The sequence below is a fragment of the Lycium barbarum genome, chromosome 2 (assembly GCF_019175385.1).
Source record: "Lycium barbarum isolate Lr01 chromosome 2, ASM1917538v2, whole genome shotgun sequence".
Classification (NCBI taxonomy): domain Eukaryota; kingdom Viridiplantae; phylum Streptophyta; class Magnoliopsida; order Solanales; family Solanaceae; genus Lycium; species Lycium barbarum.
The window spans coordinates 908,254-933,905 of NC_083338.1; the positions used below are offsets into that span (position 1 = coordinate 908,254).

Sequence of the window (25,652 nt, forward strand, 5' to 3'; positions counted from 1 at the left end):
TAGCATGTTTATGCATAAGCAAATGCATTGCATCCATCCATGATATTGGATGCATGAAAATCATCTTTTTTCTGAAATTCAGCCGAGATTCGTCCACTATGACTTTGAATTTTGGCATGCAGATGTATCTTCTGCCATTTCAAAGCTCTAGCTGACACATGATATTTTTTTATTTTTTTTTTTCATTATCCTTTATTGGAATTGGTGATTGAGTTTTTCCAGAAAACAAGACTCCATTACTTCTATTTATTACACTTTTGGATCAAAATCCACAACAATGCAATTGTGGATTCAGCTTCTTCTATTTTTTCTTTCGTTGAATATCATTTACAACTCTTACTTTTACTTGCCATTACCTTCTTCTTTTAAAAAGAAATTGCAACAAAAAGCGGCCTATTATTAAATTAAATTAAATTATATTATTATACTATTAATAAGGGAGAGTTAGTTTGTTATTTGGACATTATCAATAACTCCAGAAAAAGTTGTACCTTTCCGGTCATTGAATATCGTGGGGCGGTTGAACTTTCATAATACATATATTCTTGCATAACTTATTTAGATATCCCTTTCAGGTCATTGAATATGATGGGGCCGTTAAACTTTCATACTACATACATATTTTTGCATAACTTATTCAGATATTATTTGTGAGGAAAACGAAAAACTAACGACCAAACATTGCATTTGTTGTGTGGATTGTGTGGATATTAATTTTTTCAAACCAAACCTAACATGATACAAAATAATACTGAACTAAATAGAGATTAAATCTCCTCTGAGGCTAACGGTTTAACCCAAACCAAGCAGTCCCTTAGTATACTAACCACTTACTTTGAATCTTTAGTATTGAGTTCCATTTACAATTAGTTGGCGTTCTTTTGGACATACCTTGAAACTTTTCCAGCTTGAGGGCGACCAAATATGAGATAGGTTACAGTCATAGTAAAAACGAAAGCTAATTCTATGATGTGGACCCCAGATAGTAGTAGCAAAGGACTTACGCAAGCTTTTTATATTATCAGAGCAAAATATAATTATAGACTTACAAGTTTATCAGAAGTCCGAACATTTTGCTCGAACAACGCATATGTAGTAAAAGTTTCACCAGATAAAGTACAAATAATAGAATTCGAACCCAATAAATCAAATAACTTGTGGAAAAATTCCAAACTCGAAATAATATACAAATCCTAGATCTACCTCTTTGGTCCGTAAGGTTGAACTCACAGAGGTTCAATCTAGAGTTGAAAAAATTATGACCGAACGTTAGACGACGATATAAATTTGTGCTGAACCAGTAGTTCCCACTCTTCTTGCGTAGCTCATGAGTTGCAACGACTTTTAAAACAGGGACAAAATCAAAGTAGTGGCCTCAAAAGGGGCTATTTAGAAAATAAACCCTTTGTCCATAAACCACAAGGAAATCCAACTAAAATAGTCTATGAGCAAGAATTCACCATTTCCTTTCACTTTGTGTTGTCTGGATTTAAATCCATATCAAAGAATAATCGCAACCAAAGATACAAAATTTTGTTATTATGTTACATTTCAAAAATATGGGTCACCTGCCACATCCATAAATGACAAAAATTTTGGCAAGACATCACAAATTACGTAGCAAATGACACGAGGCAAAAGGGGAGGGGACCAAAAATTCCATTTATTAGAAGTGGCAAAAATATGGTCATCCCCTCAAAAAGCTCAAATGACTGGTTTGAGTACATCGAAAACTATCTGCAGTCTGCTCCAACAGCCTCGTGGATCGACTTATAACCATCCTTTTCTAAGCAACGGGCGAGCTCAGCCTATAAATAGAAAGAGAGAGTGTTGCAAAACGTGAGCAGAATGTCCGTTAATCTATAAATGAGAGTATAAACAAAGAAAACAATATCATTGCAAGACGAGAGCAGAATATGTTTTCATATGCAGATGAGAGTGGGAAAAATGTAACAACTAGGTTTGAGGAAGATTAAGCAACTCGTATATATAGCATCAGTCTATCTAAAAAAGGATTAAAATTGGAGTTGAACGTGCACTTCCCTAAGCAATCACTAAACTTCATGCAGTAAAATCAAAGACAGCGTGAAATTTACAGTCAAACTCGATGAATCCATCAGGTATAAGCGCTCTATGGCGTATAAAAGAGATCATGTCTTATGTTCCAGGTTAAAATGCAAAACCCTGTGCAATGAAATGTGGGTGAAGTGTCCACAGAAATACTCCAGCACGCTCGCGCACGCACCTGAAAGGAAGGGGGGGGGGGGGGGGGGGGGGGGGTGTTGCGATCGAGTCTTCTTGACCAAATGAGACCTCAGTGAGGGAGTTAAAGACTTTGGATTTGATTTGTCTAATGCTTGATGTCATTGTGATGAAACACGGGGTGGATTATCAATCCTTCATGTGGTTGTATTTTAGTCCCAACTTGAAAATCGGCCTAGGCCTTTATCCCATGAACGAGATGTAAGAGATACTTTGAAATGCATGTTAGAATATCTGTCGGAATCAGGGTGTGCTATCTTGTACCATATTTCTTCTATACTTGGTACATTTTTTAGAAACCCTAACAGGAAGAATATATGACAGATATCAAAACTCCTTGAACACCTCAAACCAATACCTTTATATCGGGGATAAGTGCAGGTCCTCCATATCCAAATGCTGTATACAGCTGAACAAGAGTGGCACCAGCTCGAATTTTCTGGTAAGCATCCTCGCCACTGCAACAAATTCATATTCCAAGTAATTAAGTATTTACCAGAACATCCAATAATAAAAAATGTTAATACTTGTTACAATCAGGGATGAGGGAGTGGCGTACCTGCTAATACCTCCACAGCCAATCAAAGGAATCCGTCCCTGTTAGAACAAACATATTGAGATTATCCGTTGCATCAAATAATGAACAACGAAAGATATCCTTTCGCACTTGCTAAATGAAAATACTAGGCAATCATGTTGAGGATAAGAGTATAGTCAGAGACAGACGTGGACAGAACTAAAGCATAATTTGAGGTAAAAAATTGCAAGAGTTGACAAGAAGATCTAAGAATATGATACGCCATGCTCAATAGAACAATAGTCATGTACTCCACAGATAACAACGTTATGTGGTCAAAGTTAAAGGAATCCGCGTTAAGAAATAACAGGAAAAATTATAAGAGGAAATTGAACAAAACTTAAACAGCTCCACCATGGTGCATTTTTTTTTTTTTTAGAGAAGAACAGTGACACTGGGAGGACCAAAAGGAACCAATCCACTTGTTCCACTACAATTTGATAACTAGCACTGTGCATATATTCCTGATACAATGGGATAGAATACATACCTTCGTCAGAAGGTACATCTCCTTCAGTATATCTGTTGACATTTTAAAGAGTGGTTTCCCACTCAAGCCACCAGTCTCTTGAGCCACAGGGTTTTGACTTACGGAATCTGGTCTTTGGATTGTAGTATTTGATATAATCTACAAGCATCAAGCATACAATGTTGGCCTTCTTGTTAAAAAATAAATATTTTTGCGGAATGTGGTGGTCAAACATGAAAATAAGGAAGCATAAACCTCGCCACTCATATCTGCGTGTCTGCGTTTTATTTCTCCTTTCTTTTGGGGAAAGGTGAGGAGAGGGGAAGAATGCTCCTACCAACAGTTATTTTTTCATGGATACAGTACACACTAAGCATTTGAAAAATGTAAACGGCACTTTTTTTGTTAACAAGAAATAGTTCACACAGAAACTTTATGCTAGCTTGATGCCTGAAGCAACCATGAATGGCATATGTAACTAGTTGACGAAGTTACGATATCAAGATAACAAAGCTTTTTTTTTTTTGTGTGTGTGTGGGGCTACTACATCAATATTTCTTATCATTGGGGATTGGCACCATCTTGGCGTCGATTACATAGAAATCCTGATACGTTATCTACAGAAAAGCCAAGATCTTAAAATGTTTAAATGTGAGCATTATAGCACAAGTGACCAGTTGATCCAATTCTGTGTCAGAATGTTCCCCAATCCGAGTTCCCAACAAAAAGTGTCATAGAATGTATCCTTTTCCTTGTACTATCGTCATATGTCCTCCCAACCCTGAACTCTAAAAATGTAACAAACAGTTTGCTCCTTTGCCTATAAAAAGACAAAAATATATCTCCCTTTATCTGGCCATATATCCCCAGCAATCTTTTTATATGGCGGAATCCTATTATTTCACTTACGTTAATATATAGTTTTTGCTCACGCTGAAGTCATATTTGTGTAATTAAGATGTTTGCTCACAAAAGCTGTTTGCATCATCCAAGTTGGCAACAATAAGGAAAAAGGAGGAAAGGAGTTAAAGATATGTCTAAGCTTCATAATATATCATATTTACAATTTTTTTTTGAACTTTTTATGAGTTAAATATTTATAGTCAGACAATTACTTGACTAATGTTAACCTAAATTGGGCTACTACCTTACAGTCTGATATTTGGGAATAAGAACAGTTGTATATGAGTGGCAGCAGATCTGAACTATATATTCTTCAGATAAATCCAATATCTTAACCTCAATAATAAAGAAGTAAACTAGCATTATATATAACCTTCTCTTTCGCTTAACAACATCCCTTCCTGCTAGCCATGGCAATAGTTGCTAGACTATAGGAGCAAGAGAGGACAACTTTCCCTAGTGTTGGCAGTTTCTTTAAGTTATTTCACATATTATTCTACTATTCTACTTGTTACTGAAGGGACCAAGTAGGAGAAGGAGGAAGAGGAGGGAATGTAAGATTCCGCTGAAGAAATACTTTAGATGCAATTGTGAAGCTACGAAATTTGACCAACAAGATACAATTTGGAGTTTTATAGTCTTTAGATAGAGTGAACAAGCTGAACAATAAGGTCTGCTCAAAAGGCTCACGCCCTGAAGCTGAAAGCTTGAGATATTTTGGTGGATAAAGTAAATACCCTCAAAACTTGACTATGTTTCAAAGATAAGCCTACAACTGAAAGGTAAATATCAGTCTAATAGGCCATCAAAAATGACAAAAACCATATCTTCCCAAAAGAGATGCGATGCATTAGCACAGTAACCATAGTAAAGAAAACTGCACTAAAGCAACCCATCCAGGAGATTCCCAATTTTCTCATACAATGAAAGTTGGAAAAAAAAGAAAAAAAAAAGAAGTTAACTTAGACACCCCAAATTCCTAAAATTGACAAGTGAGGGATGACTCAGTGGTTAAGCACCTCCACCCACGACCGGTAGGTCCTGGGTTCGAGTCACATTGGAGGGGAAGTGTGGAAACACTATAAATCCTCCTAAAATGGGAGGGGGAAAAAAAAAAAAATCCTAAAATTTAACATAGCAATTTACTAGAGTCAATAAAAGCCAGGTAAAGTTACACATAAAGGCACTGTACAGGAAAATATTTCTTTTAAAGCCACAAAAGTAGGCTGCTGCCAATTCGAAAGAAAATATACACTCATCCATATAACAAGCAGGTCCTTGATTTTCAAATTTGAGCTGCTCGGCTTTAACAATTATTTGAGGATAAATTAAACAGCGGAACCAAACATGGAATAAACGGTCACTATTGGCTCAGTGTCACAAACCAAATAGTTCTTTTTTCCCCTTTCTGGATAGGCAGTCAGAAACCAATTAGATATTGTCAGCCAAAATCTCCCTAACACCAAAGTGCTCAAAATCCAACACTAAAGGGACTCACTAACTTATTAAGAAAACGCTAAAAAGAATACTAAAAGTTTTTCTTTCAAACTGTACCAGACCGTCCACACGAAGAGCAAGAGCCACCTGCAATAGTACAAAGAAAACAAGCCATAAGAACAAATCAACAACTACTACACCTCAATCCTAATCTAGTTTACGTATGAGTAGAAATGTTTCCATACCGCTGCAATATCTTCAAGATCTTGTTTAGATAAATCTGGAGCAATTTTCACAAGTAAAGGTGGAGGTCCTTCCTCACCCCACTGCATTTCATCACGAGCCGCCTGAACCTAAATAGAAGTACTGAAAGGACTTAATCTAGTACTAGGTGATATGTTCTCAAATATTACCAGAGGTAAATTAGAACAAAGAGACAGAAAGGCATCAGGCAAAAACCTTCTTCACAAGATCTTTCAACTGCTTTCTTCCCTGAAGCTGGCGTAGTCCTGGAGTATTTGGGGATGAGATATTAATTACCTAAAGCAGTAAAGGAGACTATGAATCAGTCTTATAAGCAAAACTACGAAGGCGTCTCCAGAAGCTGGTAGAAAATGTCTCCTTTCATCAAGAGAACTTCACTTAGAGAAAGTTTACCTAATTGTTCTCACACATATAAACAATTACTATGTTTTTTCCGCTTTATCAAGTGATGAAATGGAATGTGAGCATTGCCAGCAACACCACGTGTAAAATATCAGAAAATAAAAGAACCATGGAAAAGCTTACAAAATTTTTAGTCAGTAAGTATTTTTCTGGAGTAAGAGGGTAGGGGTGTTCTTTTACATCTTCCTATATATTTTGATGAGTTAGTCTAAAGGGTGTTTAGGGAAAGTGCAAGTGTCCAGCTCCTTCAAGCTGCAAAATGGCAGTCCAAGACATAATTTCTTTCATTCTAGAAGATAATTAAACAATAAACAAATTTATACACATTTGTAGAAATTACATCACAAAAGAAAACACATTAAAAAAAAAAAAAAAGGAATACCAAACAGGTGTAACCCAAGAACATGCAAAAGAATATCCAAACAACAGAGACATTTAGATTCAGACATTTACCAAGTAGTCAGCATACTGAGATAATGTATGAACTCCTTGCACATAATCTGCTGCAGCATCTTCACTTGTCTTGTTCTTTCCAAGGTTAACACCAAGAATACCAGGACCAGCTTTTCCTCCATGCTTGACTTCATCTCCAGCAGGAGACGAAGTACTAGATGTTTCCAACTTTCTCTTACCATGCTGAGCACCCAACCGTTTGGCAACCGCAACAATTCCTTCACTATTGAAGCCACACCTATTGATTATAGCACTGCCACCAATAAAAGGATTGATTATAGCACTGCCACCAATAAAAGGATTCTTACTTTTTTCAACTTTCACAATCAAGCATTTTTTATCTTTTATTTTCTAAGGATAAAAACAGCCAAGATCAGAAAAAATAATATATGTTGATGCTAACATAATCTGATTAGACATACATTCTTACCCTTCATTCGGCAACCTAAATATACGTGGTTTTGGGTTGCCTTCCTGTGGAATGGGAGTTACTGAGCCAACCTCAACAAAACCAAAACCTAATCCAAGCAAGCCTTCAACTGCCTCGGCATTCTTATCAAAACCAGCAGCAAGACCAACAGGATTTGAGAACCTTCTTCCCCATACATCAAGGCCCAGTATAGGAAGATCGGGCCTCTTCTCCCTTGGAACCCATCCTCGGGCTGCAGCAGAGACTGCCAATCTGTGAGCAACCTCTGGATCCAGAAATGCAAAGAATGGATTTACAAGCTTTGTTGCTGAGAATAGCCAGCCACTGCATATTTTTAGAAACATAAATGTTATATTTCACCCAAACTTCGTAATAAAAAACAGTAGATAAAGGTCACATTATTTTCCTTTGTTTGGTTCACTACATGATTTATGAAAGGAAATCTACACATTTATTTGTCTCTCACTATTCTAAAGTAAATATCTCAAAGATTTAAATTCATTACCAGAAGGTGGCCTCATCAACCGTACTTGCATAAGCTCCCCCAGCTATAAGTAGACCAATAGTTGCTCCTGTAAACAACCTTCCCTACAATTTTAACAAAGATACTGAATTGAAATACAGGAAGCACGCAGAAGAATGTTTTGGAAAAGAAAAGGAAATACAAGGAACACTCAAAAGGATTCAATATCCCCAACTTGATTGGATAAAAAGAGGAATTAAATACTTCTTCATGTCCCATTTCTATGTCATTTGAAGTTACCTTTTTTTCTTAACTGCATGATTTATGCTAGTGAGTCCAAAATCTTGTCGCAAAATCCAACCTTTTTTATGGTAAGTTACTCAAATCCAACCTATTTCCAATCAAATACAAAATTTGATCATTTGTCACTCTATTTCAACCATATAGATTCTCTACATGACTCTTCCTATACTTCCAAGCAAGAAAATTACTCAATTATCAAAATACTACTCTAAGTTGACAGAATAAAAATAAAAACTATATAACCAAATGATTTACGCTAGCGAGTCCAAAATCTTGTGTCAAACCCCAACCTTTTCATGTTAATTTACTCAAAATCCAACATAAATCCATTTAAATACAAACTTTGGCCGTTAGTGCCACCCTATTTCTACCATATAGATTATCTACAGAACTTCTCCTATATTTCCCAGCAAGAAAATTACTCAATTATCAATACTAAGTTGACAGAATTAAAAAACTAAGTATACAACCAAATGCTTTACGCTAGTGAGTCCAAAGTGTCAAAATCCAACCTTTTTTATGGTAAGTTACTCAAAACCCAACATCATTCCATTTAAGAAAACTTTGATCATTTGTATCTCTCTATTCCAACCATATAGATTATCTGAGAAAATGATAAAAATGGTCCCTTATGTTTGAGGGTAGGTTCAAAATAGTCCCGTAAGTATGTTACTGAACTGTTTTGGTCCGTTAAGCGTGGCAAAAGTTAACACTTTTAGTCTCCGTCAAATATTTACCGAACTCTAAATCAGCGGGAACTCCCATTTAGAGGTATAATATTTGTAGTTTTTTCTTCTTCTTCTTCTTCTTCTTCTTCTTCTTCTTCTTTTTTTTGGCAGCATTTTCTTTATCCTTTTTAGTGTCTAGCACAGTTTTTTGTGTTGCATATTTTAGGATTTGATAAGACTTTCTTCTTATACTTCCTAGCAAGAAAATTCCTCTATAATCAAAATAGTACTCCAAGCTGATAAAATTAAATATACAAAGTTCCTTATCAAAGATACATAAATTAAAAGATACAAATTTACACAACCAAATAGAAAAAAGTTACCTTTTTTGAAGAATGAGCAACTTTATGTGGAGATATTGGAGGAACATTAGTTGAAGAAGAACAATAATGTCTAGGAACATAGCTTGGTTTTATTAGCTTATGATATAAGCTTTCTCTAATCAATGCAAATCCAACCCTTTGTTTCATTTTTCTTCAAACACAATAAAAAATAAAAAATCTTTGCTAACCAAACAAACACCTTCAAATTTTACAACTCCAAATGCTCAAGAACAGCCCAAAATTTGTCCAGAAAGTTTGTAGAGATACAGAAACTGTTGATGCTATTATTCAAATGAGTGAAAAGGGTATATTGGGAACAAGAAAAGAGTGAAAAATGGGATTGTATGGGGGTGGGGTTGTGGGGTTTTGTGGGGGTGGGGGGGGGGGGGGGTTTCTTGAAGGAAGGCTGAGGTTTTAGCAGAGGAAAGAAAAACCCTTTCTGCTTTTATTAGGCTTTGGGTATATGCTTTCTTGAAAAGTTATCTCAATTTTTATGCTTTATTGCTTTTATACTTTATTATTTATTGAACATGGTACACTAGTGTCTTAGTTTGAGTGTTCACAAATTTTAAGGAATAATAAATGACTTTTGAATTATCTAGTTTTAAATTAAAGAAATATGTAATATACTAAAATGTTTTTTAAATTTTGTGTTTTTAAACTTATCAGGCAGAAGTGTGAATTGTTAATTTACTAAATATAGAAAAAGATATTATTTTTTGGACAAACCAAAAATGCAAGTAAAACACTTAAATTGGATGGAGGAAGTAGTAATTAAATTATAAATTATTTTTTACTGTGAAATTAACTCTTTAATTAAGTACTACAACAACAACATACCCTGTGTAATACTAGAGGTGGGATCTGGAGAAGGTTAAGTGTACGCAAACCTTATCCCTAACTCTTTACTTAAGTAGTAGTTTAATTTTGAGATTTATAAAGTGAAGCTTTAATATGACATGGCATGCCGATTAAGAAAGACTGAAATTTTCGTAGTGTTTTTTTATGGTATGAGAGAAATAGCAATAGTTAAATGATATTATTGTCCTAATTTAGTAGGCAAACTCCCAAAACTTGAATGATGATTCAAGAAATTAACTCAATTTTTATTATTGAAGGACTACGAATCAAAAGACTAAAAAGATAATAATTTTTATGATTGTGAATTATTTTCATTGTGTAGGTCTTTACTAAAGCTTTTTGCTTTACTTATATTCATATTCTTCTTCTTCTTTTATTTGATTTTCTTGCTTTATTTCCCCATCTCATTCGTTTTACAAAAGATATACTATGAACCACTTTCTGAATTCTCCAAAGATTAATTCTCACGTAAAAATTATCTCTAAAAGATCCTTTGGGAACAAAACAGATTTCGCCAATTTCAAAAGTTTCAAAATGACATGAAAATTGTTTAATAAAACATAGAGTTATTTGGCATTCCCATTTGCTAAAATAAGCACACTTTATTCCAAATTGTACGAGGGTTTGTTTAAACGCTCTTAAGTCTATAAATGGATATCAATTTACTCATCAATTGCGTATAATATATTAAAATAAAACGTAAGTGATGTTTTTCCTAGGAAGATTACAGAAGTTTCTTCTAGGACATCTCGTCACCCTCACCTCATGGCACGAATCCAAATTAATCAGAGCCCCAAATGCGAGTACCAAACACCGCATTGGAACCCAAAAAGGAAAAAAGTTGTCCTACAAACTTATGTTGCTGTTTTAAAAGTATCCCATTAATAAGATAAAGATCATAATTAAAATTTTCTAGCATCAAAACATATAATGAAGCTGATAATAAATTTCACACGAAGAAAATCATTTTTCTCTACCACAAAATGGCTCCAAAATATTTAAAGATGCTATTATACTATTATACTAAGGACAGGAGGGTAAATAACTATTATACTTCCTCCAGGAAAACAGAATTCCATGGTATTTGTCACAACTCACAACTCACAAGGATTGCAGAGACATAGTTGACAGTGTTAGTTGGCAATACAGGCCTCCTAGGAGGTAATTGTCTAAGTTTAGGCAACCACTCTGCAACTGGAGTATTTTTACTCATAGCATACTTTTACTCTAGGGACAATAGTCAATAAAGGACTGTCTAGCAAAGCACTTTAGTCTATCAAATACCCTCAAGATCATTTTTAACAACAATATCCAAAATCCTGACAATAAGCCGGTGTGGAAGGTAGCAGGTACTCGGCAGAAGCAGGTTGATATATTAGAAGCATCAAATGTTGTAGATATTTGCTGCCAAAATATTAGAACGTGTCTTTCCTCCATCACTATGTAGCTGCTGGTAAATAGGAAGCTATCTATGACTAACCCATGGTTCAGGAAAAAGACCTACCAGCACACATCATTCCCTGGATGAAGAAGCAAAGAAAATTAAGGAATATTCAGATATTGCACAGATGCCAGAGAATCGTAATAAACCCGAAATTTACCTACAAAAAGTAAAGAGTAAGTAGAATGACTTGGGAAAATGCGAGATATACAGACGAGAAAGTAAAAGATTCATAAATTGTTAGTATGATATATTAAAAAATATTAATGCATCTCATCGATCTAGTTGTTATCTTTAGAACAATGTTCCCACAATGTACCAATATTAATTATCATGTTAATGACCAAGAATCTAAGGAGATACTACAAAGAGAGAATCGCTGCAGACAAGAGGTCCATAATTAAATGTGCCTATCATAAGCTGTATTCAGATGTTGAAAGAACTTGTACTGAGGGGATGCTAAATCTGCACTTTTTGATGGCTGGAGTTGGTGAAACAATTCAGAGTGGAGAGACTCTGCAGGAAATGAGTCATGTTTTGGGATTTGGTGGTCAATTGTAACAAGCTAACGATTTTTTGATCGGAAAATCGCTAGCCTCTTGTGACAGGCTTTACTATGATGGTCTTGGAGCAGAATGCTTTTTGGATTATAACCGGATTGGAAAAGCCATTATTATGATTATAACTCTTATCAGCTCAAGCAGCCGACCTGGTCTGGATTTTCAGTGATAATTCAAAGAACTCATTTCCAGTTTATCCATAGGAAAAGTCTATTTTGATCGCAGCAAGACGCACTCCTTTGAAAATCAAAGAACAAATAGGAAAGCCGAAAATATCCAACCTACATTCCCACTTTCAGTCATATTGGAAAGAAAGAACTCATTGTGATTTACAATTCAACTTTTGACTATGGTTTAAATACCGTAGATTGGATCTCCGTTAGGAGTCATTGGAAAAACTGAGACTTTTTCCTTATGGCAAGGATAATATTAGACCAAAAGTCTAATGTAGGGCAAAGTTTCTCAATCCTTTCAAAAGTATATTGAATTTGATCTTCCAATTTTCATCTCAAAACTTTCTGCAGTACGTTCAGTGTAGGAATATTTTTTTCCAATTCGAGGATTCTGTATATTGCATAAAATTCTAGTATCTTGAAAGTTTAGCACTACACATTGGGTAAGAGAAACTTCTTCTGCTAGTTAACTTTAGAATCCTAGTTGGATCAAGTATGCAATTCCAAACAAATTATGTGATGTCAAATGGATTTGAAAGAGCTCCTGAGTTGTTTATTTTCTAGCTCTGAACTTCATCAACTCATCAGCTCCAACAAGGCCACCTTTAAATATTTCCCCAAAATCGCTTCATTATTCCAAACCTCCTCTAATCACCATTAAACTTTTTTTTTTTTTTTTTTGAGGGGGGGCTGATAAAATCAGTATCAGCACTATCCATCTACAGCTCCAACCAGATTTCCGTCCATAATTTTAGCCACAAGAACCAGCACAAAAATACGGTTCTCTACCACAAACACCCAATTATCTATGCCCCCAGAAACTTCAAAAGCCCCCAGCTATACAATGTCATATTCCTCCACTTCAAAAGCTCCCATGTTTCTTTCCCTGCAAATATCCACATAAGCGATAGTGGCGCAATGTCTTTTACTTCTCCTTCTACTCTTATATGCCCAACTTTGCATTACTACTTTCACTATTTTGGGAATTCCATTGTATCACAAACAAAATAATTCTAGATTTATCGATGACAAAACAACATCCAGAGAGACAACAGAAATAACTTTGTCTAAGTTATCGGGTTCCAACCTTCTACCATTTTCTTTCTCAAGTACTAAATACTCCAAATACGTCAGGACAAGATGGTAAAGGATAATTACTTACTACCAGTTGGTTAAGGTTTCATGATGAACAACTAAAAATCTAATGGAGTAATAACTGATCCCTGAAAAAATGGAGAGTTAAAGGCTAGCAAAGGCATACAGAAAAGAAATACTTCTTGTATAAGCAATATATTTATAAAGCTTAGAAAAGATGGTGAAAATAAGATGCATACCATGGGATAATGGAGCCAAAAAGGAAATGCTGCATGATAGGAACCTTTTGCAGAACTTCAATCTTGTACATCTTAAGTAAGCCACTGTTTACCTTGTTCCAATTGGGTACACCACTAATGTCATCTAACATGGGAGAATGCTCGGCAAACACACCCTTCTTCACCTTCTTTATGAATACAATACATGAGAGATACAAATATTCATTTGCAAAGTTCTCCAAGATATCTTCGTTATGAATAGACTTTGGTTTCATGTACTTGTGATCAATCAACTGAGATGACCCAAATATATAAGGTAAAAAGTGGTAGTCATCTAGTCCCCACACTCCATGAGACCCAGCAGGCTCTAGGGAATAGGTTATTTGCAACTTCCTCATCAATTCCAAGTACTTGATGAAGACCCTTGACACCAGAGCTTGATAGTCCTCTTCTTTCACAACTCCTAATCTTGCTAAACAATACAACCATGCTGCAAAATTTGTCTCATGTCCAGTACCTGTATAACAATAGTGATTAGTTCTAGGAATAAAAATATTAGTTCTAGGAAGGTCATTTTTCAACACCAGCAAGCCTGTGCACTTCAAGGTTCTAAACGGATAGTAAAAACGTATAAAATAATTCTATACCATAATCCAGCAAAAGTGAGAACTCAAACCAAAGGAGTAGTAAATTTCTTTAATTAGATTGATAAGGACAGTCATTTTCAAATATCTTTTATATCATTAGTACTTCAAGAAAAGGAATCAACGATGTTTAGATAGGTCACTATTTTCTCCGTCAAGGCTGTATTTAAATCAGCAAGACAGGAAACCAAATTTTTTATGCTCATATCACTAAACATAAACACAAAATGCAAATGTGCCTATAAACAGGGGCAGATCCACTATTGTTTCCCAGAGGGGGAAAGCTTTAGAAATGGTTCATGTTATACCCGCTAACATGATTAAAGAAAATATATGTTAAAATATTTGTTGATGTATCTTCACATCCACCAACATTATCTCACAGGATGTTAACTCTGCCTATGTTAGCTTCTCCAAAAATTTAACGTCATTTAATAGCACATAGTTAACTTTGCCTATGGGAGCTTCTCAATAGGGGATAAAGGAAAAGGGTCTCCATAAGTTGACAGCTAGTAAAAATAAATGCATACAGAGGATTTACGTAGCTGATCCCAACTAATTTGGGAAATAAACCAAAAGTTTTAGCATCTCTAATTAAAGAAAAACATCAAAACTCCAAAAATTTATAGCACATAGTTAACTCTTTATTTGAATGGTAATAGCACATAGTTAACTCTACCTATGTGAGCTTCTCATAGGGGATAAAATAAAGGGTTTGCCATAAGTTGATAGCTAGTTAAAAATATACAGAGGAATTACATAGCTGAGCCCAACTTATTTGGAATTGAGGTTAATTGATTGATAACGGCACATAATCGAAACAAAATTCAAAAACCATACCATAATCAATTCTGCTAGGGGTCGTTTGGTTTAAGGTGGGATATTCCAGCACTAATTTTTATACCATGTTTGGTAGAAGATATAAATTTATCCTGGGATAAATTTATACCTTGTACCAAACATGGTACAAAAATTAGTGCTGGGATATCCCACCTTATACCTTCTTATCCCACTTATACTGGGATTATTTTATACCATCTTTTAGATGGTATAAAATAATCCCAATAGATGGGATAAATTAGTCCCGGGATTATAATACCGGGACTAATGAGTCAATCTACCAAACAACCCCCTAGAGTTCCCAAAGCTATCAGTAAAGTACGGAACAAGCTCAACACTAGCCTCCTGAAGATCCTAAGGCAAAAAATCGAAGCAAAAAATGACAAAAAGTCCCATTTTATTTATAGTATCGTTAAATGCATCGTTATGTAACGACGAATAGTCCCATCTTATGTAACGACCGATTTGGTGTGATCGCGTGGTTTTCTTCTTATGTTGTCGTTGCTTATTATCTAATGATCCTATTTTATCATTTACCCTTCCTTTTTTATAATAAGCTCTAACCCCCCCATACCCTACTTTTCTCGTAGCTTTATCCTTCAAATTGCTCATACGTGTGACATTATCTAACGATGTGAAACGATACAACTCTATCCAAACGTTGTATTCATCAAAACAATACAGTACAATACAACACAATTTAATATAGAGCCTGTTTGGATGGGCTTATGCTTATAAGTTGCAAACAGCTTATAAGCTAAGAAAAATAAGTTGGGGTAGTCTAACTTATTTTTTTTGGCTTATAAGCTGTTTTCAGCTTATAAGCTGCTTTAGATAAGCTAAGTCAAATGGGCCCAATTATTTTTTTAAGCTTATTTTAAGCACAAAATGACTTTAAGGTGGCCAGCCAAACACTCAAAAAAGCTGAAAACAACTTATAAGCAACTTATAAGCCAATCCAAACAGGCTAATAATACAATACATTATGAAACGATATGTAACAAAAAGTTTATATGCACATAATCGAAACCAAAAATGTCGAAAACGCATACCATAATCGATTCTGCTAGAGTTCCCAAAACTATCAGTAAAGTACGGAACAAGCTCAACAGTCGCCTCCTTCATCTCCAAAGGCAAAAACCTCACCATAAACGACTCGGCATCACAACACATCCTTTCATGCCAAGTCCTATACGCCAAATTCCCGTATCGCGACGATTGAGGCGCTAAAGGAATCTGATCAACATACACAATTAGGGTTTTCAAAATCTCAACAATCTCAGCCACAACACCCGACACGTGGCAGTGATCTGAGAGGTTACGCGAACGAATAGATTCCGATAACGAAACTATAAACCCTAGAAAGTTAACACAAGTAGATGAGTTTTGGAACGAAACGATGTCGTTTTGGGAGTGGATTTTTTTAGTTGGTGTTTGGAAGTGGTAAGGTGGAGTTAAGGGAATGATCGGGTGTGATTGAGGTACAGGTGTACGCATTATGATCTCGCGGTTATTGGCTGGTGGTAAGTTGACAGCTGGTGCACGGATTGGGATGTAATTAGGGATTGTATCGGGTGGTGGTGGTGGAAATGCGGTGGGGCCGCCGCAGTTGACGCAGGTTGCGCCGCCGTGGTGGTGGTGGTGGTGAGGTGGCGGTGGTTGCATTTTTTTTTTTTTTTTGAGGGATCGAATTAATGGAGGTTTTGTTAGAGGTGTGTTTGGATGAAAATGATGAAATTTTTTTGCTGCTGTAAATATGAAAGAGAGTATGATTATATATGGAGAAGAAGAGTGAAAGGGAAAGATGAGTGAGGGAAATGACGAAAATGGTCACTTATGTTTGAGAGTGGGTTCAGAATTGTGTATTATTGGGGCAGATTTGGTAAGCAATTTTAGGACCTGTGTGGCCATAAGAATTATTCACTTTTTTCGATTTTTTTTTCCATTTTTTTTAAAAAGTTAGTGTTTGGTCATGAAAATTACAATGAAATTTGAAAAATCAACCAAAACGAGTACATTTTAACAAAAAATACTATTTGCAAAAACTATGGCCAAACACAACTTCAACTCTAAAATTTCAGAAAAAGTAAAAAAGTTTTTTATTTTTATGGCCAAACGCCTACTTAGTGTATATTGGATACTTAGTAGGTTCAAAATAACCTCTTAAGTATCATTTATGCAGTTTTAAAGTCCTTTAGCTGTGAGGTATTTACCCAAATTCTAATTATTAAATTTAATCGAAACTGTAAAAATAGAAATATTTAACGAAAACTCACATTTGGAAGTACAAATTTCGTATGTTATGTTACTTTTGATCTATTTCAAGAGTTTGTTGCAACTTTTTAAAGTGTTATTGTTGTTAATTTTTTATCTATTTTTGTATTCGGAGGAGTTTTTTGTGTTGCGGTATCAAAGTTTTTCATGTCTTATGTGCAAACAAATTAGTGATCATATTAAGGAAATGACTCTTTTTCAAATTCGATAAATGTTGATTGACCGTATATCATATACTTCAATTATTCTGAAGTATTTTCTAATCAAAATTTTATATCCAAACAAGTCAAACCAAGAACTAAATCTCCACCTTGTGCATGAAATATTAAGATGAATATTGATGGCAATCTCAATAATCAAATCAGAGATACAGCTTTTGGAGGGATTTTAAAGATGATACTGAATAATATGATATTCTGGTAAGTTGAAACCTCCTTCCAAGTTTCATTAAAGAACTATGGAGTATTAACCAAGGACTAAAATTAGTAAAAGAAAGAGGACATAATGAATAAAGAGTATTAATAAAGGACTAAACAAGGACTCTTGGCGATGCACCTTTTAGTTGTCACCTTTGATCTTCAAAAATATGCACTCATCACTTGAATCATAATTAAACGTTCAATGAAATATTTTTCAATAAAATGAAAAATACATATTTATCACCTAATGATTAAACATCCACATCTTACTAAAGGACATTTATCACCCACATCTCATGACCTTCAAACATCTCTACTTTAAAGGTTGTCATCTCTCTGGATCACCTCTACAAAAATTAATAATCTTGGTTTTTAGTTAAGAACTTCAATGAGCAACACCTTTCCTCTGCAACACACACAAAAACACAAACACAGATAGATGAAATAGAAGCTCGAGTCGCAGTAAAAGTAGAACCGTATCATGGTTTCACCCCCTAAAGGACATTCCAAGGTAAATCATAAACTTTTTGAGTCATCAACCAATGTTACTACAATGGAACAGATGATCAAACATCTGTTTCTCGCAAAAGGCAAAAAGAACAGCGGAAAATGGGGTGAAATGAAGGGAGGTACGTTGAATACTCATTGAACTTCTGCTTCAGCAAAATACTAATTTAGACAGAATTTGGTAGTTGTAAAGTTCGTTGAGGCGCATGAACTTCTTGAGTTATCAACAAAGGAAACTCCGTGCGGTTGATCTTTAAAAACCTTATAAGTAGGTCGCCCAGAAGGGGAAAAAGCAAGTGTGATCTACTGCGCTGGAGCAAGTTGTCTCAATTTAGCTTGCAAGATAACACCAGTTTCATCAGCGATACTTTTCTTCTTCGTTGCAACCTGCATTTGAACGAACGAATTATTGAATGAAGATGGTGATATCCGTAAGAAACAAAAACATAACAGGAGCTATTTGTTATCAAACAATAAACCTGAAAGACCACATCTTATTATCAATGACGTAACATATCTTAAAAAAAGGAAGATACTAGAGTAGATTCTTCTTCTACTACGAGAAAGAAAAAAGATATGTGTTGGTCTTTGGTCGTTAGATATTATATGATGGTAAAAGAATGACCAAGAGCACATAGTTGAAAGCAGGGTCATATGATAGCAGCTCTTCCCTTGGTTTAGTTTCTATCAAGCAAAAGCAGCAAAACAGCTTTCCAAATAAGTTGGGGTCGGCTATATGTCCTAACTGACCATATTTCTCAATTTAGGTTCAACTCATGTCATCATCATACCAAATAATAAAGTAGAAAGAATCAGAAATTTTCACCAAAAGGGACACTCTTTTTATCATCTCTTGTAACTTATAACTTTTTAGACCACAGTCTAAAGATTCCTTTGAGAAAATTGAATATCTTATGAGAAAACGTTAGACCATGGTCTACAATAGAGATCAGCATTCTCTAATAGCTACCACCTCAAAAGTAGTAACAGATCACCTCCCCCATTCCACGAGAGGTTAGCATTTCTTTCAAGTGTGTGTAGAAGCAATTCTCAAGATGGCGCGAGATATTTCAGATAGACTGATGGAGGAGACGACATAGATGAAGAAGTGCCAAGTGTTTTGTGACCGATTGTGTTAGATCCAGCAAATCTCTTTCTCATGTTTTGGCATAACTACCCTTGTCATGTGCTAGGATGAACCCTTGTCATGTTCTGGGATTAGGCATAAGAAAAATGTTTGAAGTAATAAACTCACTCTACGAACCCCTAGGTCATTCAACTTCATTGCAAACATGAAAACCAAGAGGTATAAGCTTTCGCTTTAATGATACCACATCTCAGTTAAACCCAACTTCCTGATGTGAAGCTAAGCAAGAGCATAAGAAATGCAAGGAAAAAATAATAGTAGATAAGAAGTATAAGAAGGAAAACAAAGATGTGATAACTGAAGGAAAACCTGAATTAGAACAGTTGGCACATAGAGAAGGGAAGAATCTGGCAAGTCAAGAGGAATAGAATAACAATAAATCGATCATATGAAGGACTATAGACGCTGCAATTCATACTAATGGTAGGCCAGGTGAAGCTAGGATGAAACTTTGAATTTAATGATGGTTCCTCATGCCCAGGCTTAATATATTTCAGGTAGACCTTTCACAGGAAGGGAACTACGATAGCGGGAAGTATAAAAAAGAATAGATGTAGTTAGCACCACTCTTAAGGTCAGCTTAAACATCTTAGGTTAAAAAAATTCAAATGAACATGGGTTAAACAGCTTGCTAAGCTATCTGCCATGTGATGAGGACAAAGACAACATATTCTTTCTCAACCACATTCCATTTACTGAGAAAGGCTGCTAAACACTCATAAATCTTTTTGCGGATATGAAAAGTACAAGTTATTTTTCTGAATTCTCTATGATACAAATTAACCTTATGCCAGTAACCACACTGTTCGGATGATTTCATCTTAATGAGTTAAGCAATGCATAGTGTGTATGTACTGCCTGTGTGCAAGTATATAGCACCTGTAAAGTGGGAGAGGCCACTTGACATCCTCATTGAAACCCTTTGAAGAATTCTTTTTATTCATTTAATTTCCTCACATTCCAAACCCACTTTGGGGGATTACACTGGCTATGTTGTTGTAAATGTCCTCACATCAAATGCACTGAGTATAGACAGTTTGGGCTAATTAGACATATAAAATTTTACAAATCTCAAAAAGTCAGAAGTATCAGGCAGACAGGATTGAGATAGATGGGGCACTCAGTACACCAATCATGAAACCCTTGAGTAAGGCTTCTACCATGTAGAATTTACATTAAATCAGAACACAAATAAACTAATATAAACAGCTCAAGGGTTTTTGATTAGCCTCAGGGGTTGGCCTGGTGGCAATTGACTTGAGCCTTGGGGTGTTCCCTTTCAAGGTCTCAAGTTCGAAACCCACTGGGTGCAAACAATTTCTGAGGGCCATCGGACTGGGGAAACCCTGAATTAACCGTGGTGCACTTGCGGGAAACTCCTTGCCGAGGGCCTGTGCACCCACGGGATTAGTCGGGGCTCAAAGAGACTCGGACACCCGTGGCTAATCAAAAAAAAAAAAAAAAAAATCTGCCAAAAAAATCACTTTACCAAGTGAAAAGGAAACGGATACTTACATCAAGGAGCTGTTCATAATTGGACTTTAGCAGGCTGATTTTCCGCTCACAGTACTCTTTTCCTTCTGTCATAGTTTTCTGTTCAAATAAAGAAAATAATACAATCTTAGGGCTTGAACCTTCTAGCAATAGGACCATCTGGTAAGATAAAAGTATATGACTTTCCATAAATGAAATAACTGAAGCATAGAATAACGAATATGTTCTTTTTGATAATGCTCCAACTATAGTCCCTTAGATTTGTAAGACATCACCACTTCATTTCTTTAAAAACAAAAGGTAAATGGATGATCCGGGAACTACATATAACATACTGTGATACAGAAAGATACATCTTTAAAGAGAATATAACTTACTTAGACCTAGCAAGATCAGAAAATCTAGAATATCCAACTATCTAAAATAAGAAAACCAAGTAACTAGAAATGGTACAAATAAGTGTCCACTAGACTTCACTTTCAGTCCAAATAAAAGATCATAACCATAAAAAGATACTTTACTTAGCATGTTGAAAGAATTTTCTGAATTAATCATAACTATGTTGCTTCCAGCATATATTATAACGATATCCATTACACTTTCTTGGGAATTAAAGAAGTCATCAGCACAGAAGAAGACTCACTCTCTGCAAAGATCACTCCTCAAACAGACAATATCAGTTATGAGCCCCATAGAGAGAAAGGGGGGAAAAAAAAAAGGGGAAAAAGAATCTCTGCCAAGAATGACCCAGAATTAAACAAAATCTCACGTTCCCCAAGAATCCAAAGCAAGAATGTCAGTCACAACCAAGATACATCACCAATGAACTTACAATATACTCCCCTATATGACTCTCTTTCCATTTTGCAACACTTCAAAATGTTTGACATCAACATATCTATACAACTTACTCAACTTTCAAAAATACAGGTCCATTAAACTATTCAATAATAACCTTCTGATGATTTTCTTAAATCAATCTAACTTTTCAACTGCTATGCTTATGTTCTTTCACTACACCTATATAATTCATAAGTCATATTAACTCCTTAAATTCCATGAGAAATCAAACACTTACATATAAAATAAAACTGTGATATAACAAATAACTACACATGAAGAAACAAAGTTCTCTTTAGTTTTAGTTGCATATTTAAAGAAGCATCTCCCTATGCTCACCCCATCCTACGTCACCCTCAAAACCAACCACCACCACCAAGTCACTAACCACCAAATACCACAAAAAAAAAAAAAAAAAAAAAAAAAAAAAATCTAGATTGAAGATTGTAAATTTATCGACTCAATTAGGCAGAAATAGACAGCAATCCGAAGGTCTCAATTACAGATAAATACAAACCTCAACAAAATATCCAGTGCCGACATCTACCAAAACCTTATCAGCATCATCTAGGGTCCCAGGCACATACAAAGACGCCGTTAAAGGAACCAACATTTTCTTCCCTGCACAAGAAAACCTAGTTAAAATAACCAAAACCCAAATCATAAATTTCACAATGAAGTCAAAAGAACACTATTTTTCACCTAATTCCTCCCAGTAAAAAATAAAAAAGCAAATCCCAAATTATAAATATCACAAAGGGCAGTCCGGTGCACTAAGCTCCCGCTATGTGCGGGGTCTGGGGAAGGGCCGGACCACAAGGGTCTATTGTACGCAGCCTTACCTTGCATTTCTGCAAGAGGCCAATCTTGCAGAAATGCAAGATTATAAATATCACAGTAGTTAAAAAAAGATCAATCTGTTACAACTAATTCCTCCCAGTACAACAACAACAGCATACCCAGTGTAATCTCACCAGTGGGTTTGGGGACCGTAGAGTGTACGCACGCCTTACCCCTACCTTGGAAGGTAGAAGAGATTGTTGCCGATAGACCCTCGGCTCAAAGAAAAACAAACCAAAGCAGTCGGGAAAAAGAAATGACAGAAGCAATGGCATTACACGTTATAAAGCATGACAAAGCAGTCTGACAAAACAAAAAAGGGACAATGTCACAATACCATAACTACCACAAAATCATACAATACTCGAATTACAAAAAACAAAGATACTAACAGACCTAATTCCTCCCAGTAAAAAACCAAAATCCAAATCATAAATTTCACAATAGAGTCAAACGAACACTCTTTCACCCCTAATTTCTGAAAAAGGAACGCTCTGATACACCTAATTCTTCCTAGTAAGAAACCAAAATCCAAATCATAAATATCACAATAGAGTAAAAAAGAACACTCCTTTACACCTAATTCCTATCAGGGTGCTTACACCTCCAAGTAAAAAAAACCAAAACCCAAATCATAAGTATCATAATACTTAAGTCTTTTACACCTAATTCCTAAAAGGATGTTTTGCAGAACAAGAGGGACACGAACCAACACTTCCTTTTACATCTAATTCCTAAAAGGGTATTTTGCAGAACAGGCAGGATATAAATACCAAAACCCATATCATAAGTTTCACAATAAGGCCAAAAAGAACACTCTTTTACACCTAATAGGGTGTTTTGCAGTACAAGAGGGACACAAACCAACATTTTCTTCCCTGAGCAAGAGAACACAGTAAAAAACCCAAAACCCAAATCATAAATATCATCACAATTAAAAAACACTCTTTTACACCTAATTCCTCCATGTAAAAAAAAAAAAAAAAAAAAAACCTATCACAAATTTCACATTAAAGAACACCCTTTACACCTCCAAGTAAGAAAACCAAAACCCAAATCACAATTATCATATTAGTTAACAAAGAACACTCCTTTACACCTAAATACCAAAAGGGTGTTTACAGAACAAGCAAAACCTAAATCAAAACCAAATATCATAATAGTAAAGAAAGAACACTCTTTTACTGTTCAAAAAAAAGAAAGAACACTCTTTTACATCTAATTACCAAAAGGGTGTTTAAAGAACAAGCAAAACCTAAATCATAACTAAATATCACAATAGTAAAGAAAGAACACTCCTTTACACCTAATTATCAAAAGAGTGTTTAAAGAACAAGCAAAACCTAAATCATAACTAAATATCATAATAGTAAAAGGGTATTTCCTGAGCAAGAAAACACAGTAAAAAAAAATCAAACCCCATACCACAAATATCATAATAAAGCCAAAAATAACATTCCTTTACACCTAATTACCAAAAGGGTGTTTCCTGAGCAAGAAAACACAGTTAAAATAGCAAACCCTAAATCACAAATATCATAAAACATAGTTAAAAAAAACAAAACCCAAATCACAAATATCATAATAGTGAAAAAAAAAAAAACACTCCTTTACACCTAATTCCTAAAAGGGTGTTTCCTGAGCATGAAAACACAGTAAAATTAGCAAACCCCAAATCACAAATATCATAAAACACAGTAAAAAAACCAACACCCAAATCATAAATATCATAAAACACAGTTTTAAAAAAAAAAAAAACATATCATAAATTTCACAATAAAGCCAAAAGAACACTCTTTTATACATAACTACCAAAAGGGTGTTTGGGGATACTAACCTTGAGGTCTTAGAGACAGATCTTGAAGGGCATTAGATGCAATTTCAAGACGAGAAGTTGCTGTACGGATGTTATTAAGGCTATCTTGAAGGAGATTAACTTCAAGATCAGCTTGTTCTTTCAGTGCTTTAAGTTGCTCAACACTCATCTTTTCTATTTCAAGTGTTCTTCCTCCACTGCCAGGACTTGCCATTTTTAGTATTTGCCCTTCTTCTTGAAAACCCTCTTCTTATGATTTATGAAGAGTTCAGCTTATTTGTGTAGTTTTTACTGGCCAAAAATGGAAAGAATGACAAAAATGGTACCGTATGTTTGATGGTAGTTTTAACTAGTCCCTTAAGTATGCACTTAATAGTTTTGATCTTTTGAGTTTGGAGTAAGTGTTAAAGTTGTTGATCGTCTGATTAGGACGTCACAGGTTTAAGTCGTTGAAACAGTCTCTTACACAAATTCAAGTTCAAACTGTGCAAACAGCAAGTTACATATAACAAGTTACATATAATAAACGTCATAGGTTTAAGTAGTGGAAACAGTCTCTTACACAAATTCAAGTTCAAGCTGTGGAAACAGCAAGCTATGTATAATAAATCCTTATGAGCCAATTCTTTTCTTGTCTGGTTCTTTCCTAGATCCCGTGCATAGCGAAAGCTTAGTGCACTGGGCTGTTTTTTAAGTGTGTCAAAAGGTATATTTTTTGTTTTCTTTAAATATTTATCAAATTTTATTTGTTAAATTTGACTAGAAATATGAAACAATGAAGATTAGCGGAATTCACACTTAGAGATATAATTTTGTTAAGTTTTACTACTTTTAATTTTTTTTTGGAGTCTAGCACAACTTTGAAGTGTCATTTATGCAAATTTTTTCACAACTTTGAAGTGTCATTTATGCAAAAAAATTTATATATCTTAAGGACATTAGATGCAGTTTCAAGGCAAGTAGTTGCAGTACGGATGTCATTGAGGCTATCTGAGTTCTCTGTTGGGCGAAAGTGCACAAATAGTTTGCTCGGATTGCTATATAGTACTCCCAATTGACGGGATATTAGTTTGATTGGGCAGAAAGTCTAAGAAATAAAGAAAATTTTTTGAATATTGTGATTTAAAATAAGTTAAGATATTTGTGTGGTTATAAATCACGTCGTTAAGCGTAAAAGATAAAATTTAACATTATATTGTTGTCAAATAAAAAAACGTGTCATTCTTTTTTAGACTGACTAGAAAAGAAAATGTGTTGTATAAATTGGGACAGAGGGAATAGTAGTTTTTACTTAGCACATGTTCACTTCAGTAGTAATTTTTTAAGGATCTACCTTATAAATTATGCTTTAGAAATTTAAGTTTGAATACTAAATACTTTATGTAGTTATTTACAGTGACGAGTAAAAACAAAAGTATATTGTATCATAAGAGATGAGTAAAAAGGAACGGAGGGAGTAATTAAGTTAT

General features: G+C 35.0%; 3 protein-coding genes across 5 annotated transcripts; all 3 read right to left on the reverse strand.

Moving 5' to 3' along the window:
- Nucleotides 1-1,445: 1,445 nt before the first annotated feature.
- LOC132625353 (dihydroorotate dehydrogenase (quinone), mitochondrial) lies at nt 1,446-9,412 on the reverse strand. Its single transcript, XM_060340124.1, has 11 exons — nt 9,015-9,412; nt 7,703-7,785; nt 7,198-7,521; nt 6,768-7,020; nt 6,108-6,188; nt 5,894-6,001; nt 5,766-5,795; nt 3,330-3,467; nt 2,822-2,859; nt 2,621-2,720; nt 1,446-1,808 (listed from the first exon to the last, which is right to left on the reverse strand). Exons 1-11 carry the CDS (start codon nt 9,159-9,161, stop codon nt 1,734-1,736), a joined length of 1,377 nt encoding a protein of 458 aa, XP_060196107.1. The 5' UTR covers nt 9,162-9,412; the 3' UTR covers nt 1,446-1,733.
- A 1,447-nt stretch (nt 9,413-10,859) lies between these two features.
- LOC132625369 (uncharacterized) lies at nt 10,860-16,607 on the reverse strand. Of its 2 annotated transcripts, none has more exons than XM_060340126.1 (3): nt 15,899-16,607; nt 13,384-13,879; nt 10,860-11,476 (listed from the first exon to the last, which is right to left on the reverse strand). In XM_060340126.1, the coding sequence occupies exons 1-3, from the start codon at nt 16,509-16,511 to the stop codon at nt 11,473-11,475; spliced, it is 1,113 nt and encodes a 370-aa protein (XP_060196109.1). In that variant the 5' UTR covers nt 16,512-16,607; the 3' UTR covers nt 10,860-11,472. The 2 variants fall into 2 exon arrangements, with proteins under 2 accessions (XP_060196109.1, XP_060196108.1); XM_060340125.1 differs by having other exon boundaries at nt 10,860-11,395; nt 15,899-16,606.
- Nucleotides 16,608-17,961: 1,354 nt separating this feature from the next.
- On the reverse strand, nt 17,962-24,538 carry LOC132625395 (prefoldin subunit 5). 2 transcript variants are annotated; one of them, XM_060340127.1, is made up of 4 exons: nt 24,205-24,506; nt 22,045-22,148; nt 20,709-20,786; nt 17,962-18,433 (listed from the first exon to the last, which is right to left on the reverse strand). In XM_060340127.1, the coding sequence occupies exons 1-4, from the start codon at nt 24,395-24,397 to the stop codon at nt 18,350-18,352; spliced, it is 459 nt and encodes a 152-aa protein (XP_060196110.1). In that variant the 5' UTR covers nt 24,398-24,506; the 3' UTR covers nt 17,962-18,349. The 2 variants fall into 2 exon arrangements, with proteins under 2 accessions (XP_060196110.1, XP_060196112.1); XM_060340129.1 differs by lacking the exons at nt 17,962-18,433; nt 20,709-20,786; nt 22,045-22,148 and adding an exon at nt 23,025-23,245 and having other exon boundaries at nt 24,205-24,538.
- Nucleotides 24,539-25,652: the final 1,114 nt, after the last annotated feature.

What these genes read in the sequence shown, in the direction of transcription:
- LOC132625369 (XM_060340125.1), bottom strand. Translation starts at nt 16,511, where the DNA reads ATGCAACCACCGCCACCTCACCACCACCACCACCACGGCGGCGCAACC. An exon ending in CTCTAGCAGAATCGATTATG is followed by an intron (nt 13,880 to 15,898) that starts GTATGCGTTTTC and finishes ATTGTTATACAG; the next exon opens with GTACTGGACATGAGACAAAT.
- LOC132625353 (XM_060340124.1), bottom strand. Translation starts at nt 9,161, where the DNA reads ATGAAACAAAGGGTTGGATTTGCATTGATTAGAGAAAGCTTATATCAT. An exon ending in AGATGTACCTTCTGACGAAG is followed by an intron (nt 2,860 to 3,329) that starts GTATGTATTCTA and finishes TTGTTCTAACAG; the next exon opens with GGACGGATTCCTTTGATTGG. An exon ending in GGCTGTGGAGGTATTAGCAG is followed by an intron (nt 2,721 to 2,821) that starts GTACGCCACTCC and finishes AATTTGTTGCAG; the next exon opens with TGGCGAGGATGCTTACCAGA.
- LOC132625395 (XM_060340127.1), bottom strand. Translation starts at nt 24,397, where the DNA reads ATGGCAAGTCCTGGCAGTGGAGGAAGAACACTTGAAATAGAAAAGATG. An exon ending in GCACTGGATATTTTGTTGAG is followed by an intron (nt 20,787 to 22,044) that starts GTTTGTATTTAT and finishes TTATTTGAACAG; the next exon opens with AAAACTATGACAGAAGGAAA. An exon ending in ATTATGAACAGCTCCTTGAT is followed by an intron (nt 18,434 to 20,708) that starts GTAAGTATCCGT and finishes GTTCAAATGCAG; the next exon opens with GTTGCAACGAAGAAGAAAAG.